The sequence below is a fragment of the Leucopleurus acutus genome (assembly GCF_964270905.1).
Source record: "Leucopleurus acutus genome assembly, chromosome: 2".
Lineage (NCBI taxonomy): Eukaryota > Metazoa > Chordata > Mammalia > Artiodactyla > Delphinidae > Leucopleurus > Leucopleurus acutus.
The window spans coordinates 45,313,442-45,328,106 of NC_139143.1; the positions used below are offsets into that span (position 1 = coordinate 45,313,442).

The 14,665-nt window shown below is 35.9% G+C and overlaps 1 protein-coding gene across 1 annotated transcript; it reads left to right on the top strand.

Moving 5' to 3' along the window:
- Positions 1-1,639: 1,639 nt before the first annotated feature.
- LOC309957888 (multifunctional methyltransferase subunit TRM112-like protein) lies at positions 1,640-2,391 on the top strand (the record flags this gene model as incomplete). The annotated part of the gene is made up of 1 exon (XM_082833430.1): positions 1,640-2,391. One exon carries the CDS (start codon positions 1,640-1,642, stop codon positions 2,009-2,011), a length of 372 nt encoding a protein of 123 aa, XP_082689556.1. The 3' UTR covers positions 2,012-2,391.
- Between the last annotated feature and the right edge of the window lie 12,274 nt (positions 2,392-14,665).

Consider the following 14,665-nt stretch of genomic DNA (forward strand, 5'->3'; position numbering starts at 1 on the left):
TCTCTGTCCTGTTTAAAAAATAATTAAATCATAGATGGACCTAGAGACTCATACAGATTGAAGTAAGTCAGAAAGAGAAAAATGAATACCATATATTAATACATGTATGTGGAATCTGGAAAAACTGGTATAGATGATCTTATTTACAAAGTAGAAATAGAGACACAGACGTAGAGAACAAACATATGGATACCAAGAGGGAAAGGGTGGGGGGGTGATTTGGGAGATTGGGATTGACATATATACACTATTGATACTATGTATAAAATAGATAACTAATGAGAACCTACTATATAGCACAGGGAACTCTACTCAGTGCACTGTGGTGACCTAAATGAGAAGGGAATCCAAAAAATAGGGGCTATATGTATACATATAGCTGATTCACTTTGCTGTACAGTATAAACTAAGACAATATTGTAAAGCAACTATACTCTAATTTAAAAAAAAGAGGTGCCAATTAATTATCTTTTATTGTCAATAAAACCAAGATCCCTTAGAAATAATAAAAAGAATCACTTGCCACTAAAAAAAGCAAAAAATTTACAAATCAATAAATGTGATATAACACATCAACAGAATGAAGGATAAAAATCACATGACCATATTAATAGATACAGAAAAAAAGCATTTGACAAAATTCAACATCCTTTCATGATTAAAAAAAAACTCTCAACAAATTAAGTATAGAAGGAATATATAATCTCAACATAATAAAACCCAAATATGCAAAGTCCACAACTAACATCATACTCAATGGTGAAAAGTTAAAAGATTTTTCTCTAAAATCAAGAACAAGACAAAGAAGCACATTCTTGCTACTTCTATTCAACAAAGTCCGGAAGTCCTAGCCACAGCAGTTAGGCAAGAAAAAGAAATAAAACATCATCTAAATCAAAAAGAAAAAAGTAAAATTGTTTGCAGGTGATGTGATCTTATATATAGAAAACCTTAAAGGTGTCACCAAAAACATGTCAGAACTAATAAATGAATTCAGTAAAGTTGCAGGGTACAAAATCAACATACAAAAATCAGTTGCATTTCTATACACTAGCGATGAAGTATCTGAAAGAGAAAGTAAGAAAACCATCTCATTTATGATAGTATCAAAAATAAAATACATAGGAATAAATTAATCAGTGAGGTGAAAAAGCTGTACACTGAAACTATAAGACATTGATGAAAGGAATTGAAGAAAATACAAACAAATGGAAAGGTAGCCTGTATTCTTAGATTGGAAGAATTAATATAGTGAAAATGTTAATAGCATCCAAAGCAATCTGCAGATTCAGTGCAATCCCTAACAGGATCCCAATGGTAATATACACAGAAATAGAAAAATCTATCCTGATTTTGTATGGAATCACAAAAGACCCAAATAGGCAAAGCAATCTTGAGAAAGAAAAACAAAGCGGAAGGACATCAAAATTCCTGATTTCAAACTGTTATAAACCTATATTAATCAAAACAGTATGGTCCTGGCATAAAAACAGACACATAGACCAATGGAACAGAATAGGCATCTCAGAAATAAAACCACACATGTGTAGTCAACTAACTTTTGACAAGAGTGCCAAGAGCCCACCATGGGGAAAGAATAGTCTGTTCAATCAATGGTGTTAGGAGGCGTTGAGTTGACATGAAGCTGCTCACCCACAACCTGCTGAGTTTGCCTGTGCAGGGAATGGGGGCCTGTGGCTTCGTCCCGTGCCTCCAGACCACTGAAGTCCGCATTAACCCTGTGGAGTCCAACCCCGACTTTGTGGCGGGAATGATACCTAAAGTGGAGTGGGCAGTGCTTCTGGAGGCTTCAGACACCTTGCATCTGTTCAAGGTGCCCAAAAAGCCAATTCAAGGACATGAACATAAGGAGAATTTTCTGAGAAATATGCACCATGTGCTGCTAGAGGTGGATGTGTTGGAGGGCATCCTGCAATGCCCAGAGTCTGGATTTCTATTCCCCATCAGCCGTGGGATCCCCAAAATGTTGCTGAGTGATGAGGTAGCCTAGACTTAAAACAGTGCTAAGCACAAGTTTCTCATTCTGTGACCTTGTGTATCTTTGTTTACATATATCCTGTTTGTTAGTTCTGTTCTCTGTATCCCCAACCCTTGGCCCAGTGACACATGAAACGCAAAGTGTTCTTGAGCTTGATATCATATACATATTTTTCTCATTAAAGGTTCAAAACTGAAAAAAAATTTTAAATAAAAATAAATGGTGTTAGGAAAACTCTATACTCACATGCAAAAGAGTGAAACTATACCCCCCTATCTTACACCACTCACAAAAATTAACTCCAAATGGATTAAAGACTTAAAGGTAAGACCTGAAACCATAAAACTCCTAGAAGAAAATGTATAGATATAGACATAAAATTCACCCATATAAAGGGAAATCCTATCATTTGTGGTAATATGGATGAACCTGGAGTGCATTATGCTGTGTGAAATAAGTCAGACAGAAAAACAAGAATACTGTATGGTATCACTTATACTTGAAATCTGAAAAAAAAATTCTGAGTTTTTCACTGTGTGAAGTGATGGATGTGCTAATTATCTTGCTCTTGGTAATTATTCTATAATACATGCATATGTTAAATCATCACATTGTACGCTATAAATATATACAATTATATTAGTCAATTATTCCTCAATAAAGTTAAAAAAATAAACCAGTAGGGAGCATTCTAGGAACAAGAAGTAATTAAGGATTGTGTGGCTGGAGATTTGGCTAAGGGGTAGATAGGATCAACACTGTGAAGGGCCTTACATGCCATATTGGTCCTCTGGGAGTCTTTGCTTATAATCAAGGTATAAGAGTCATCCTGGTTTGCATCTTATAGAAAAAAAGAGCTATAGATTATTCAGGAGTGAGTGCAACAAAATTCTGATATGCTTCTGCTTTTCCTGAAATAGTTCTAATTTCTGTGAAAGAGAAATTGAAAGTCTCATCCTGAGACTGAGTAACACCCTTCTGGAGGCTGGAAGACTAGTGATGGCTCCTTGTCTTTCATGGCATATCAAATGATGCTAAGAGCAGAGTTCTTGACTGCAACCAAAATAGGACTTTTCATTAAACAAACTTTAAAAAAAAATGTGTTTACAATGTGTCATGCTGTATGACAGTTGCTCAGGATACTTAGTCAAATAAAAATGACCATTCAAGCAATTTAAATACTGGTAGAGGATGCAAATATATAAAAGAACAAGTAGACTATAGTGTAACATGTTCAATGATTAGAAGTAAGCATAAATAGTATAGGAGCACAGAGGAGGGATATGGTAAATTTCTGGGGCAGAGGCTTGAAAATGGGTTCAAGTTCTGACTCTGTCACAAATTATTAGCTCTATGATTTTAGATAAGAAATGTAATTTCTTGGGGCTTCATTGCCCCTATCAAAACAATGAGAACATTAGATGATATTTGAGTAAGCTCTCAGTTTTAAAATTAAGTGATTAAAAATGCAATCATAGGGCTTCCCTGGTGGCACAGTGGTTGAGAGTCCGCCTGCCGATGCAGGGGACACGAGTTCGTGCCCCAGTCCGGGAAGATCCCACATGCGGCAGAGCTGCTGGGCCCGTGAGCCATGGCCGCCGAGCCTGCGCGTCCGGAGCCTGTGCTCCGCAACGGAAGAGGCCACAACAGTGAGAAGCCCACGTACTGCAAAAAAAAAAAAAAAAAAAAAAAAAAAACATAAAAATTGCAATCATTTTATGATTCCAATAACTTAAACATACTTGATTTATAAAATTCAGCACATAGAAATATAAGCTAAGCATCAATTTCTTCTCAACCCCCACTACCTCTAAAAGTCAACTTCCTTTTGTGTATTTGGGAGAAATACTCTCAAAAGATATTTTGTAAGTTGATGGTTTTGGTCTCAAAATTTAAGTTGCAGTGTCCTAGTCTAGCCCATAGAAATATAACATAATGCTTTTAAGCATAAGCTTGGGAGACCAACTATGCTTGTAACCATGGGAAAATGACTTAACCTTTTGTGCTTCAATTTTTTTATCTGTGAAATGGGATAACAGTTGATTATACTTTTTTAATGTTGTTAAGAGGAATAAATTAGTTAATACATGCAAGCATTTAGAATAATAACTGGCACATGATAAACATTCAATAAATATGAATTATATCACCTATAATGAAGCTCAGTGGTTTTATATATATTTTTTAGTTGTGGGCTACTTTCTACCAAAAAGTTTTATGCAATTAAAGTTGTATATTGTAAACCCTAAGGCAACCACTAAAAACACTTTAAAAGTGGCAAAAATAATGTCAACTTAGGAAACAAAATTGAATTATAATAATGCTCAATTAACCCAAGAGAAGGCAGATAAAGAAAAAAGAAATAAAGAACAGATGGAAGAAATAGAAAACAGCTGGCAAGATGGTAGATTTTAATCCAACCATATCAATAATTGCATTAAATATGAATGTCTGAATGCACCAGTTAAAAATGACTGTTAGATTAGATCAAAAGGCAAGCACCAACTATATGTTTTCCTCAAGGAACTAACTTTAAATATAAATATAAGTGTAGTATAACTATACATATAAGTTAAAAGTAAAAGAGAAGATATATCATGCAAACACTAACCAAAAAGAAAGTCTGAAATAGCTATTTTAATATCAAACAAAATAGATGTCAGGGCTAAAGAGAGATATTACTTGATAATAAACGAATCAATTTTCCCAAGAAAAAATAACAATCCTAAACATTTATGCCCATAACATCAGAGTTTCAAAATACATGAAGCAAAAACAAATAGAATGAAAGGAAATATAGATAGATCCAAAATTGCTGAAGATTTTATCACTCCTCTTTCAATAACTGATAGATAAAACATGTAGAGAGAAAACTAGTAAGAATACAGGATCCCTGAACATTATCGACCAAATAGACTTAATTGGCATTTATGAAACACTCCATTCAACAACAGCAAAATACACTTTCTTTTTCAAGTACACATGAAACATTCACCAAGATAGACCACATGACTCACAAAATACACCTCAATAAATTGAAATGAATAGAAGGTCATACAAAGATGTTCTCAAACCATAAAAGAATTAAACCAGATATAAATAACAGAAAGCTATTTAGAAAATCTCCAAATATTTGGTAAATAAACAACACAATCCTAAATAACCCATGGGTGGAAAAGAAAATCTCAAAGAAATTTTAAAAATATTTTGAGGTAAAAGAAAGTGAACATACAACAGCACAAAATGCATGGGATGTAACTAAAAAAATGATTATATGGAAATGTATACCATAAAATGGCTATAACATAAAATAGTTAAAATGTAACATATAGCATAAAATGGTTAAACAAAAAGAAGAACAATCTCAAATCAACAATCTAAGCTTTTACCTTAAGAAACTAAAAAAAAGGGGCAAACTAAACCCAAATCAAGAGTAAATTAAGTAATAAAAATAATACCAGAAAGCAATGAAATTGAAAAGAAGAAAAAATATATGATCCTCAATAGATGCAGAAAAATCATTTGACAAAATTCAATCTCTATTTGTGCTAAAAAAAAAAAAACTATCAGCAAACTAGAAATAAATGAGAACTTTCCTAACCTGACAAAGTATACATGGAATATCCAGCAAGCTACAGCTATGTTACACTAAATGATGAAAGACTGAATTGTTTCACCCTATTATAAAACACAAAGTAAGGCTGTTCTCTCTCTCAACATCATACTGAAAGTCCTAACTAGTGCAATAAAGCAAGGAAAAGATATAAAAGGCTTGCACGTCAAGAAAGGAAGAAATAAAACTGTATTTAAGGGACTTCCCTAGGGGTCCAGTGGTTAAGACTCAGTGCTCCCACTGCTGGGAAGTAGAAGCTTCCCTGGCTGGGGAACTAAGATCCCACATGCCTCATGGTGTGGCCAAAAAAAACCCAAAAAACAAAAGCGGTATTTAAAAAATGGCATGACTGTCTATGTAGAAAATCCCCAAAGAAGTCTACAGAAATCCTTCTCGAACTAATGAAAGGGGTTAGCAAAGTCACAAGATAGAAAATTGACAACTGGAATTCAAAATTTAAAAAATAATGCTATTTATCATAACATCCAAAAAAACTTAGATATGAGTCTAAAAATTTATGTGTAGGACCTGTATGCTAAAATCTGCAAAATACTGGTGAAAAATATTAAAGAAATCCTAAATAAATTTAGGGTCTCACCATGTTAATGGCTTTAAGACTCAGTATTGCTGTCAATTATCCCCAGTTCAATTGAAAACCCCAAATAAAATCCCAGTAGGTTCTTTTGTAAATATTAACAAGGCGATTCTAAAATTTATAGGGAAAGACAAAGGAACTAACATAGCCAAAACAATTTTAAAAGAGAAGAACAAAGCCAAAGGACTCACGTTCCTCTATCACAAGATACACTCTAAAGTTGTAATCAAGACAATGTGGTATTGGTAAAAGGATAAACATAAATCAATAGAACAGATAAAAAGAGACCAGAATTAGATCCACATGAATAAAAACAGTCAACTGACTTTGATAAAGGTGCAAATACAATTCAATGGAGAAAGTATATTGTCTTCAACAAATAGTGCTGGAACAGTTGGATGTCTATATGTCCCCGTCCCAGAAGAAGAAAGAAGGAATCTGAGCCATACTTCAAACATTAACTCTAAATAGATTATAGATATAAAACATTTAGGAGAAATAATGTGTGAACAAAGAATTTTAGTTATGTCACCAAAAGCATGATCTATAAATTTAAAAACTTGATAAATTGTACTTCATCAAAATGAAAATATTTGCTTTACAAAAGACAGCCATAGCTTAGAGAAAATACTTGCAAATTACATTTCTGGTGAATAATTTCTAACCAGAATATATAAAGAACTCTCAAAACTAAACAATAAGAAATTAAGCAAACCAATTTTAAAAATGGATAAAAGATCTGAACAGACACGTCACCAAAGAAGGGACGAGGGTGGCAAATAAGCCTACAAAAAGATGTTCAATGTCATTAGCATAGGGAAATGCAAGTTAAAATTACCATGAGACACTACTACACTCCTACTAAAATGGTTATTATTATTTTTTTAATGGCAGCACCAAGTACCTAGAAGGATGCCAAGCAACTGGAACTTATTACATAGTTGGTGGGAATGCAAAATATTACAGCCTCTTTGGAAAACAGTTTGGCAATTCTTATAAAGTTAAAAGATATTTCAAGCCACCCAAAAGAAATGACAATTTATGTACCTGCAAAAACATGTATATGAAAATGTGTAGCAGCTTTATTCAAATTCACCAAATATTGGAAACAATCCAGATGCCCATCAACCAGCAAATGGATAAACAAGCAGTGGCACATTTGTGCAATAGAACACTCTACAGCAATGAGTAGGAACAGACTAGTGATTCACAAACAACATGGACAAATCTTAAATGCATTTTGCTAAGTGAAAAAAGCTAAACTCAAAATGTTACATGTTATATGATTCCATTTATATGGGAATAGGAAAACCTTAAGGGCGGAAAACAGAACAGTGGTTTCCAGAGGTTATATGGTGGGAGGAGCAGTTGTCTGTTAAAAAGCAATACAAGGAAATTTGGGAGCCAATGGTATTCTGTATGCAAATATGGTGGTGGATACATGGATCTATACATTTGTCAAAACCCATACAGCTCTTCACCAAAAAGAATGACTTTTACCATATTAGTTTTCTTCTTTGTTTTTCTAAACTGTCAAATTGTTGGGAAGGGAGGATGGATTCCAGGTCATGACAGATTGAAGGATGAATTTAAATTATTTCAAATGAATCACATGACCTCACTAAGGGGAAGGGGGAAGAAAGTAGATGACCTAAGTGACTTAGGAAAGCAACATTTTCACTGGATACATAAAGACAAAAGAACTATTCAGAAACATTATACTCTAATGGGTAATTTGTTTCTCAGAGGGGTATGGGTTAATACAGAAAATATTAATATACTGAGTTGAAAAAATAAGTAAATATATTTTATCTAATTAGAGCTAGGTTTCTCATTGTCAAGAAGGAAGTTACAAATAAGGAAAGGGGAAAAACTAAAATGAACCCTGTGGTCCTGGATTGGAGTCAAAGCTATCCATATAAACTCATTTTCTTTTTTGAATAGCACAACATTGGGGAAGGATAATTGTGTACTATATGAACTAACAATCCCATTTCTTTTTTTTCTTTTTTTTTTTTTTTGTGGCCACACCACGCGGCATGTGGGATCTTAGTTCCCCGACCAGGATGGAACTCATGGCCCCTGAAGTGGAAGCGAGGAGTCCCAACCCCTGGACCGCCAGGGAATTCCCCAACTCATGCATTTTTTTTTTTAATTAGATAGATTAGCTAGCTGGCTAGGTAAAAATAGACGTATGCATGCATTAGTTAGCTTTCATACATTTATTTCCTAGCTCTATCCACTAGACCAGAAGCAGTGGTTCTTCTTGTATGTATGTTCTGCTGGCTCTGCTTTTCTGGCCAGTCTGACTGATACAACAAGTAACAGTAGAGCTGCTCCCGAGTGGTCCATCTGACAGGTGCTTTTCTATACCACCTGACCCTCCCTCCCTCCTCACTTAGTTTTACTGAGCATCGCTCTAACTTACTTCCCTGCTATGGTATCTCTCAAAATGATGTTCCTGCCCCACACAGCTCTCAACAGAAAGTTGGATGTGGGGAAGATCACTTCTGTGTGTTTCTCCCTATTCCCCATAATGCTGTAAATAAGACCATGGTACTGTATCCAACTTGAGAAACAATTTGAGGTGGGGAGTAACTAAAGTGAGTTGCAGTGTAAGAGAGAGAAAGGAAAAAAATCTGTTTTCATATCCAAGGGAAAAGCTCAGAAGCATTTAATAGAAGTTCTACATTTGTTCCCACCCTGTGTATAAGCTTGTTTCTCTTCTCCTCAAGTCTGCCTTACTTTCAAAAATGCCTCCTTCAATTATCTACAATATAAATCCCTCATTATTCTTCAAGGATCAGCACCACAGGAATTGATCTGATGTAAGGATCCATTTCATTACCGCCTTAGGCCCAGGTCATTCATCATAATACAATTCCTAAATCTAGATTAACTCTATGAAAAGGGAATGTTAGTTCTCTCTACCTGGGTATTATTTCCCTAAATACAACATAATTTACGGACACCCTTGCCTAAATGGGATTGTGTTTTAAATTATGTTAAAGCAGAATAGTGTTATTTGTCCCTTTAACCGCTCTGACCCACAAGCACCCCCCAGTCACCACCACTTCTACACAATTTATTTTCCGCTTCTAAAGTTTACCCCCTTGTCTTTGGGAACATAAGAAAAAGGCCCCATGAGTGTGTATTTTTTCAAGTTACCCAGACATCTATCCCCTGGAAACTGCCCAGTAAAAGCTTCAAAATCACCTTTCCCAATACCTTGACCTGTGGTTCATTCCTAGTAGAAGGAAGGAAGTACTAGAGTTTATTTTCTCACATAAGACATTCCAAGGGGTGGGAATTGGGGATTAGGAGGTAGCCATTGTTTGTTCTTCTTGATATAATAGCTGAAATCCCTGATATCACTCTCCTGGAAATTTGAAGGGTGGAAATTGGGTTAAAGCACAATGTCTTAGATAATCTCCAGATTCAGAAGTTAAGTGCCAATAATAGCAACTTAAAGAAAATGATCCTCTTACAAACTTCACATATAGTCTTAAATCTACCAAAAATTTATCTCAACAACCTGAAAAACCTTACTTCCATTAGTTGCACTAACTGGATTTCCATAAATTAGACATCCATTTATAAAACACATAGAATGGCATTCAATCCGTCATCCCTCTCTTAATGTAACTTTGATTAATAAGGTGCTCTGCCCCATCCTATACCAGTGATTCCCTTGTGCTCAAACAATGGAGTGATATTTGAAGAGTGGGTTGAAAATGGGAGAGGGTAGCATTGAACTGGAAAAGTAAAGTAAATCTTGAGCTTCAAGCTTCAAGATGTCAAGCATAGAGCTGAGACTGAGATAAAGCAGCATGAACACAGGACTTGTCTAGAGCCAAAGCAGTAGGAACTGGAAAAAAAATGTCCACCAAGACAATGCCAAAATTAATGGTACCTTTCTCAAAGTTGTAACTTGGAACAACTCTGAGTTCCAACAAATATTGAATGGTTGCTGTCTTTCTTAGTAAGACCCCTTATTCCCCTCTTATTTTCAGGGGAGCGCTGGTAATTCAAATGTTTAGGAATTTTTAGACTGTATCTTCAGATCCTTACAGGCCAGGCCTCCACCTCCACTTCTCCTGCCCCATCACTGCAGCAAAACCTGTGTCTACTTTGGACAATGGGTTTCGGCAAAACCATTCATTAAAAAAATTATTCTACTGGAAACAGACATCATATCTATACTATTTATATAGATACATATCTAGAGAGAGAGCTAGAGAGATATGTAAATGTACATAGATAGACATCTAGAGAGAAGGAGAGAGATAGAGAGAGAGAGAGAAGGTTGTTTCTAACATTCATGCCCTTAGGTAATTCCCTCCCCTGTATGTGGACTGAACATAGCCTTCCTTCTAAAAAATATATATCTATAACATAGAAAAATTGATGAAATGTCACTTTTTAGATTCCATCTTGCCTGTACCCTCTCTATGGCTCTTCTCACTTGCTCACTCTGATGAAACCAGCTGCCAAGTTGTGAGATACCCAGTGGAGAGGTCCACATGGCAAGGGACAGAGGGAGGCCTCCAGCCAACAGCCATCAAGGGACTGAGGTCCTCAGTGCAACAACCCATGAAGAACTGAATCTTGCCAACAACCATGTGAATGAGCTTGGAAGCAAATCCCTCCCCAGTCAAGCCCATGGGTGAGACTGTAGCCCGGCTGACACCTTGATAGCAAACTTACAGAAAACTTTGAGCTAAGCTGTGCACAGATTCCTGACCTACAGGAACTGTGAAACAATAAATGCTTTGTAACAAATGGGGTAATTTGTTACACAGCAAGGTAATTAATACCATAACCTGTAAATTATATGAAATTTACATGTAAATATAAATGATATAAATTTATATTTATAGTCTATATAATATAATATAATATGTATATATTTAAACCAACTACTACAGGTTGGCCTGGGAATTTGGACTCCTGTGACAATGTTGTTCCTGTGGGAAAGTATGCGGGTATGCTTTGAATTTTACAAACTTCTTTACAAACTATTGAAATACAATGGACTGGTGAGTTGAGGACTTAAAGAACACTCTTTTAAAAATTTTAATTGATATTTTCATTAAACTTCCTAGGATCTAAATTGAAGAATTATGTATGATTTGATGTCTTTTTTGTATTTTTTTTCTGCATTTTCCTCAATAAATATATCCCACTTTTTTCTTCCTGATAAATTCACATTAATTGTTCAAGGACCAACCCAGCTATTACTTCCCATGAAGCTTTCCCTCTTCCAAGGCAGAACTTGGTACCTTTCAGTTATCCCATCCTCTATCGGTGGTCCCTCTCTCTTAGCTCTTATCACACTTTATCATAATTTATCTTTCTAACCTGACTTCCCCACTTGACAGTGTATATTTAATCAACTTCATAAGTCCTCTAATAAAATATTCTCATACAGAGTAGGTACTCAATAATAGCTAATGAAAGAATGAGTAAACAAACAAAGGAAGTTGGGAAAGAACTTCAGGCACTGGGAGAATATCCCTTTTTTAACTGGCTATTTAAATGCCTGTCTATTGATGTTATGGATACTGGATTAAAAGAGGCAGAATGATTTCTTAAAAAGAAAATCTTATGTGCTATCCTTACTTCAAACCTTGCTCACAAGAAAAACCTTGAAATCTTGGTGGAATGGCCTCTACCTATATCTAGAGTGTCTCATCTTTTCCAAATTCTCCCCCTCACTTTCAGCCTGCATTCAACCACACTGGGCATGTTCCACTGATTTGCTACATTCCCTCCCATCATTCTGCACATGTTGCTTTTTTTTTTTGCCAGGAACAGCATTTCCCCCAACTTCTGTAATGTTATCTTGTAATATTCATCACAGTTGTAACTTTGCCCTTATTTGTGTGATCATCAAGTATTAGTCTGTCAGCCATTAGACAAAAAACTTTATAAGAGAAGAAAGTGGTTTGTTTTTGATCACCAGCACTCATGAGTCAGTGGGTGCCTTTCAATCACAGGAGTTTGCCTCTTCAATATATTCTCCAGTTGTATGATAAAAGGCTCAGTTCCTTATTATAGGAGTTAACCTGTGAGTAAGCTGGCAGGAAGAGTATTTAAGGTTTGATATAAAGGTAAATTTGATTAAGCCCATTTCAAGTCATTAAGAAGAAATGAAGCCCTAAAAGCCATATTGTCATGCCCTACCATCACTCCAAGGTTCTTGCTTCTCTAATTTTGGGGAACACAAAAGAAGACATATTGACTGGTAGATGAACCTACTCTAGGGGTCTTTGTGAAATAACTATGAATCATATTAGCTAAAACTTACTGAGTATTAAGCACTGTTCTAGCAGGTTACACGCATCATCTCAACCTTCACCATAATCTTTTGAGACAGTGACTGTTACCTGCATTTTAAAGATGGGATGGAGGAAGAAAGAAGTCAAGTTTACACAACTAGAAAGTGGTAGACCAGGAATTCATTCCCACTTAGCACCTATGCTCTTAAGTATTTCAAGACACTGTCTTTTCTGTTGGAGGTGAGGGAATTTGAAGGTCCAGCAAAGATTTCTTCCAAGAACTGGAGCCACTTTGTGTCTAAGATTAAGAAAGATCCCTCATCTGCTTTCCCATCTGAACTCCATCTGAACCCACTTCCCTCTCCCACCTTATGTATCCCTGGATGCATTTTTCATGCTCACTGTTATGTTAGAAAACACTCAGCATGAATTCTGGGGCGAAACTTCCTAAATTAGAATCCCAGCTCTACCGTTTACAGTCTGTGTGAACTTGGAAAACTTACTTGCACTCTCTGAGCTTCAATTACCTGTCTGGAAAATGGGATCAATATCTGTGTTATTTGTTGGGAGTGCTAAGCTTATTTAATGCATATAAAGGTTTCAGAACAATACCTGCCCCATAATAGGCACTGAATTAGCTGCAGTTATTACTGTTGGACACAGATTTAGTTGGCATTCAATGGTATTATTTTCATCCTATAAACCCAATTTTGTAATTTGTAAAACAAGATTTTGGCAACATTGCATTGTTGGGAACATATTTCTTTCATGAACATAAGAATCACTGTGAAGGAATACCATGTGTGTTTAATAACAGAAATAATTTTCATTCTAAGTCATTGTGTTCACATGTCCTTTGGTCAACTAGATTGCTGAAGAACTGAAAGAGTTAAAATCATGGCACCCCAAAATATGCCACTATGGTTTAAGGATTATTTTGAGATTAAAGCCATTGAGAAAAAAAGACACAGGAAAAACTCTCTACTAGGAAGGACAGGATGATTCTTAATCACTGGAGACAACTTTAGACTCTTAACAGCCCAGAGAAGGCACCAGAGCCAGCCATGTAACAAACCTTCCTAAAGCAACACTTATCTTCCATTAGTTTCCCCCATCTGCTTTCCCTTCCACCACTAAAAGCCTAAAACTGTTTCCTTTGTTTTGTCACTTCTTCATTAATTGATTGCTCTTTGTTAAGATGCTATTAAGCCCCAAGTGCTAACCACTCCTTTGAGTTACTCATCACTAATTTTCTGCCACATGTATGCGTGCGGCAAGTGTTAATAAACCCCTCCTTGTTTTTATCTTGTTAAGTTGTCTTTTGTCAGTCTAGTTTCAGGGCCCTAGTCAGAAAACCTAGAAAGGTAGAGGAAAAGTTTTTGTTTTGTTTTGGTTTGTTTTTTCTTTTTCCTTTCCTACAGAACAAATCACAATCTTGGTCTCACTGAAATTTTTTTAATTTTTATTTTTAGAAGTACATTTGCAGTTTAGAAGTATGATCCTGATCGTCAGTACTGCAGTCCAGATGCCTGAGTTCTCATTTCTCCAGCACTGCCAGCTGGGGAGGTTGTCTGGGCCAGTCCCTTTCTGTCCATCACTCCTGTTTTCTGATGCATGAACCCTTCCTAAAGCTGGGGAGCAGCATCAAAGAAAGATTGTGGAGCTTATTACTGTGTGTAAAGTACCTTGCAATCCCTGTCTGAAAGAAGCTATAGCAATGCAAAGAATTCCATGTGATTTTATCTGCAGAGTAAGCTCCGGTTAGAACATCAGTCTGGATTTAAGTCATATCTTTGCTTCCACTGCTATTGTGGATTAAAGTCAGTCCGTTTTAATGTTACTAAAATGTAATTTCTTTTCTGAGGATAGCTAGACATGCAATGCTGAAAAGGATTTAATTCACTGTGTCATCACAGGGATGATGATGTTGGCTCAATTTTGAATGTTAGGAGAAAGCCATAGGATGCTAAACTCTCCCACTGTTGCAATTCTCACAATACAATATAATTAAGAGGAAGCAGAAGGGCACCTAAGCAAAATGTTAGGATCCTAGTAGTTTGAGAGTAGGGTCAGAGAAGGTTGAATTTGGTAGTATGGCTCCCTGGTATGGGGCGTTATCAGGCCAGAATGGATGAGGGGAGAAAAAGAGACACAGTCAGCCAGAGGATAACAGAGTG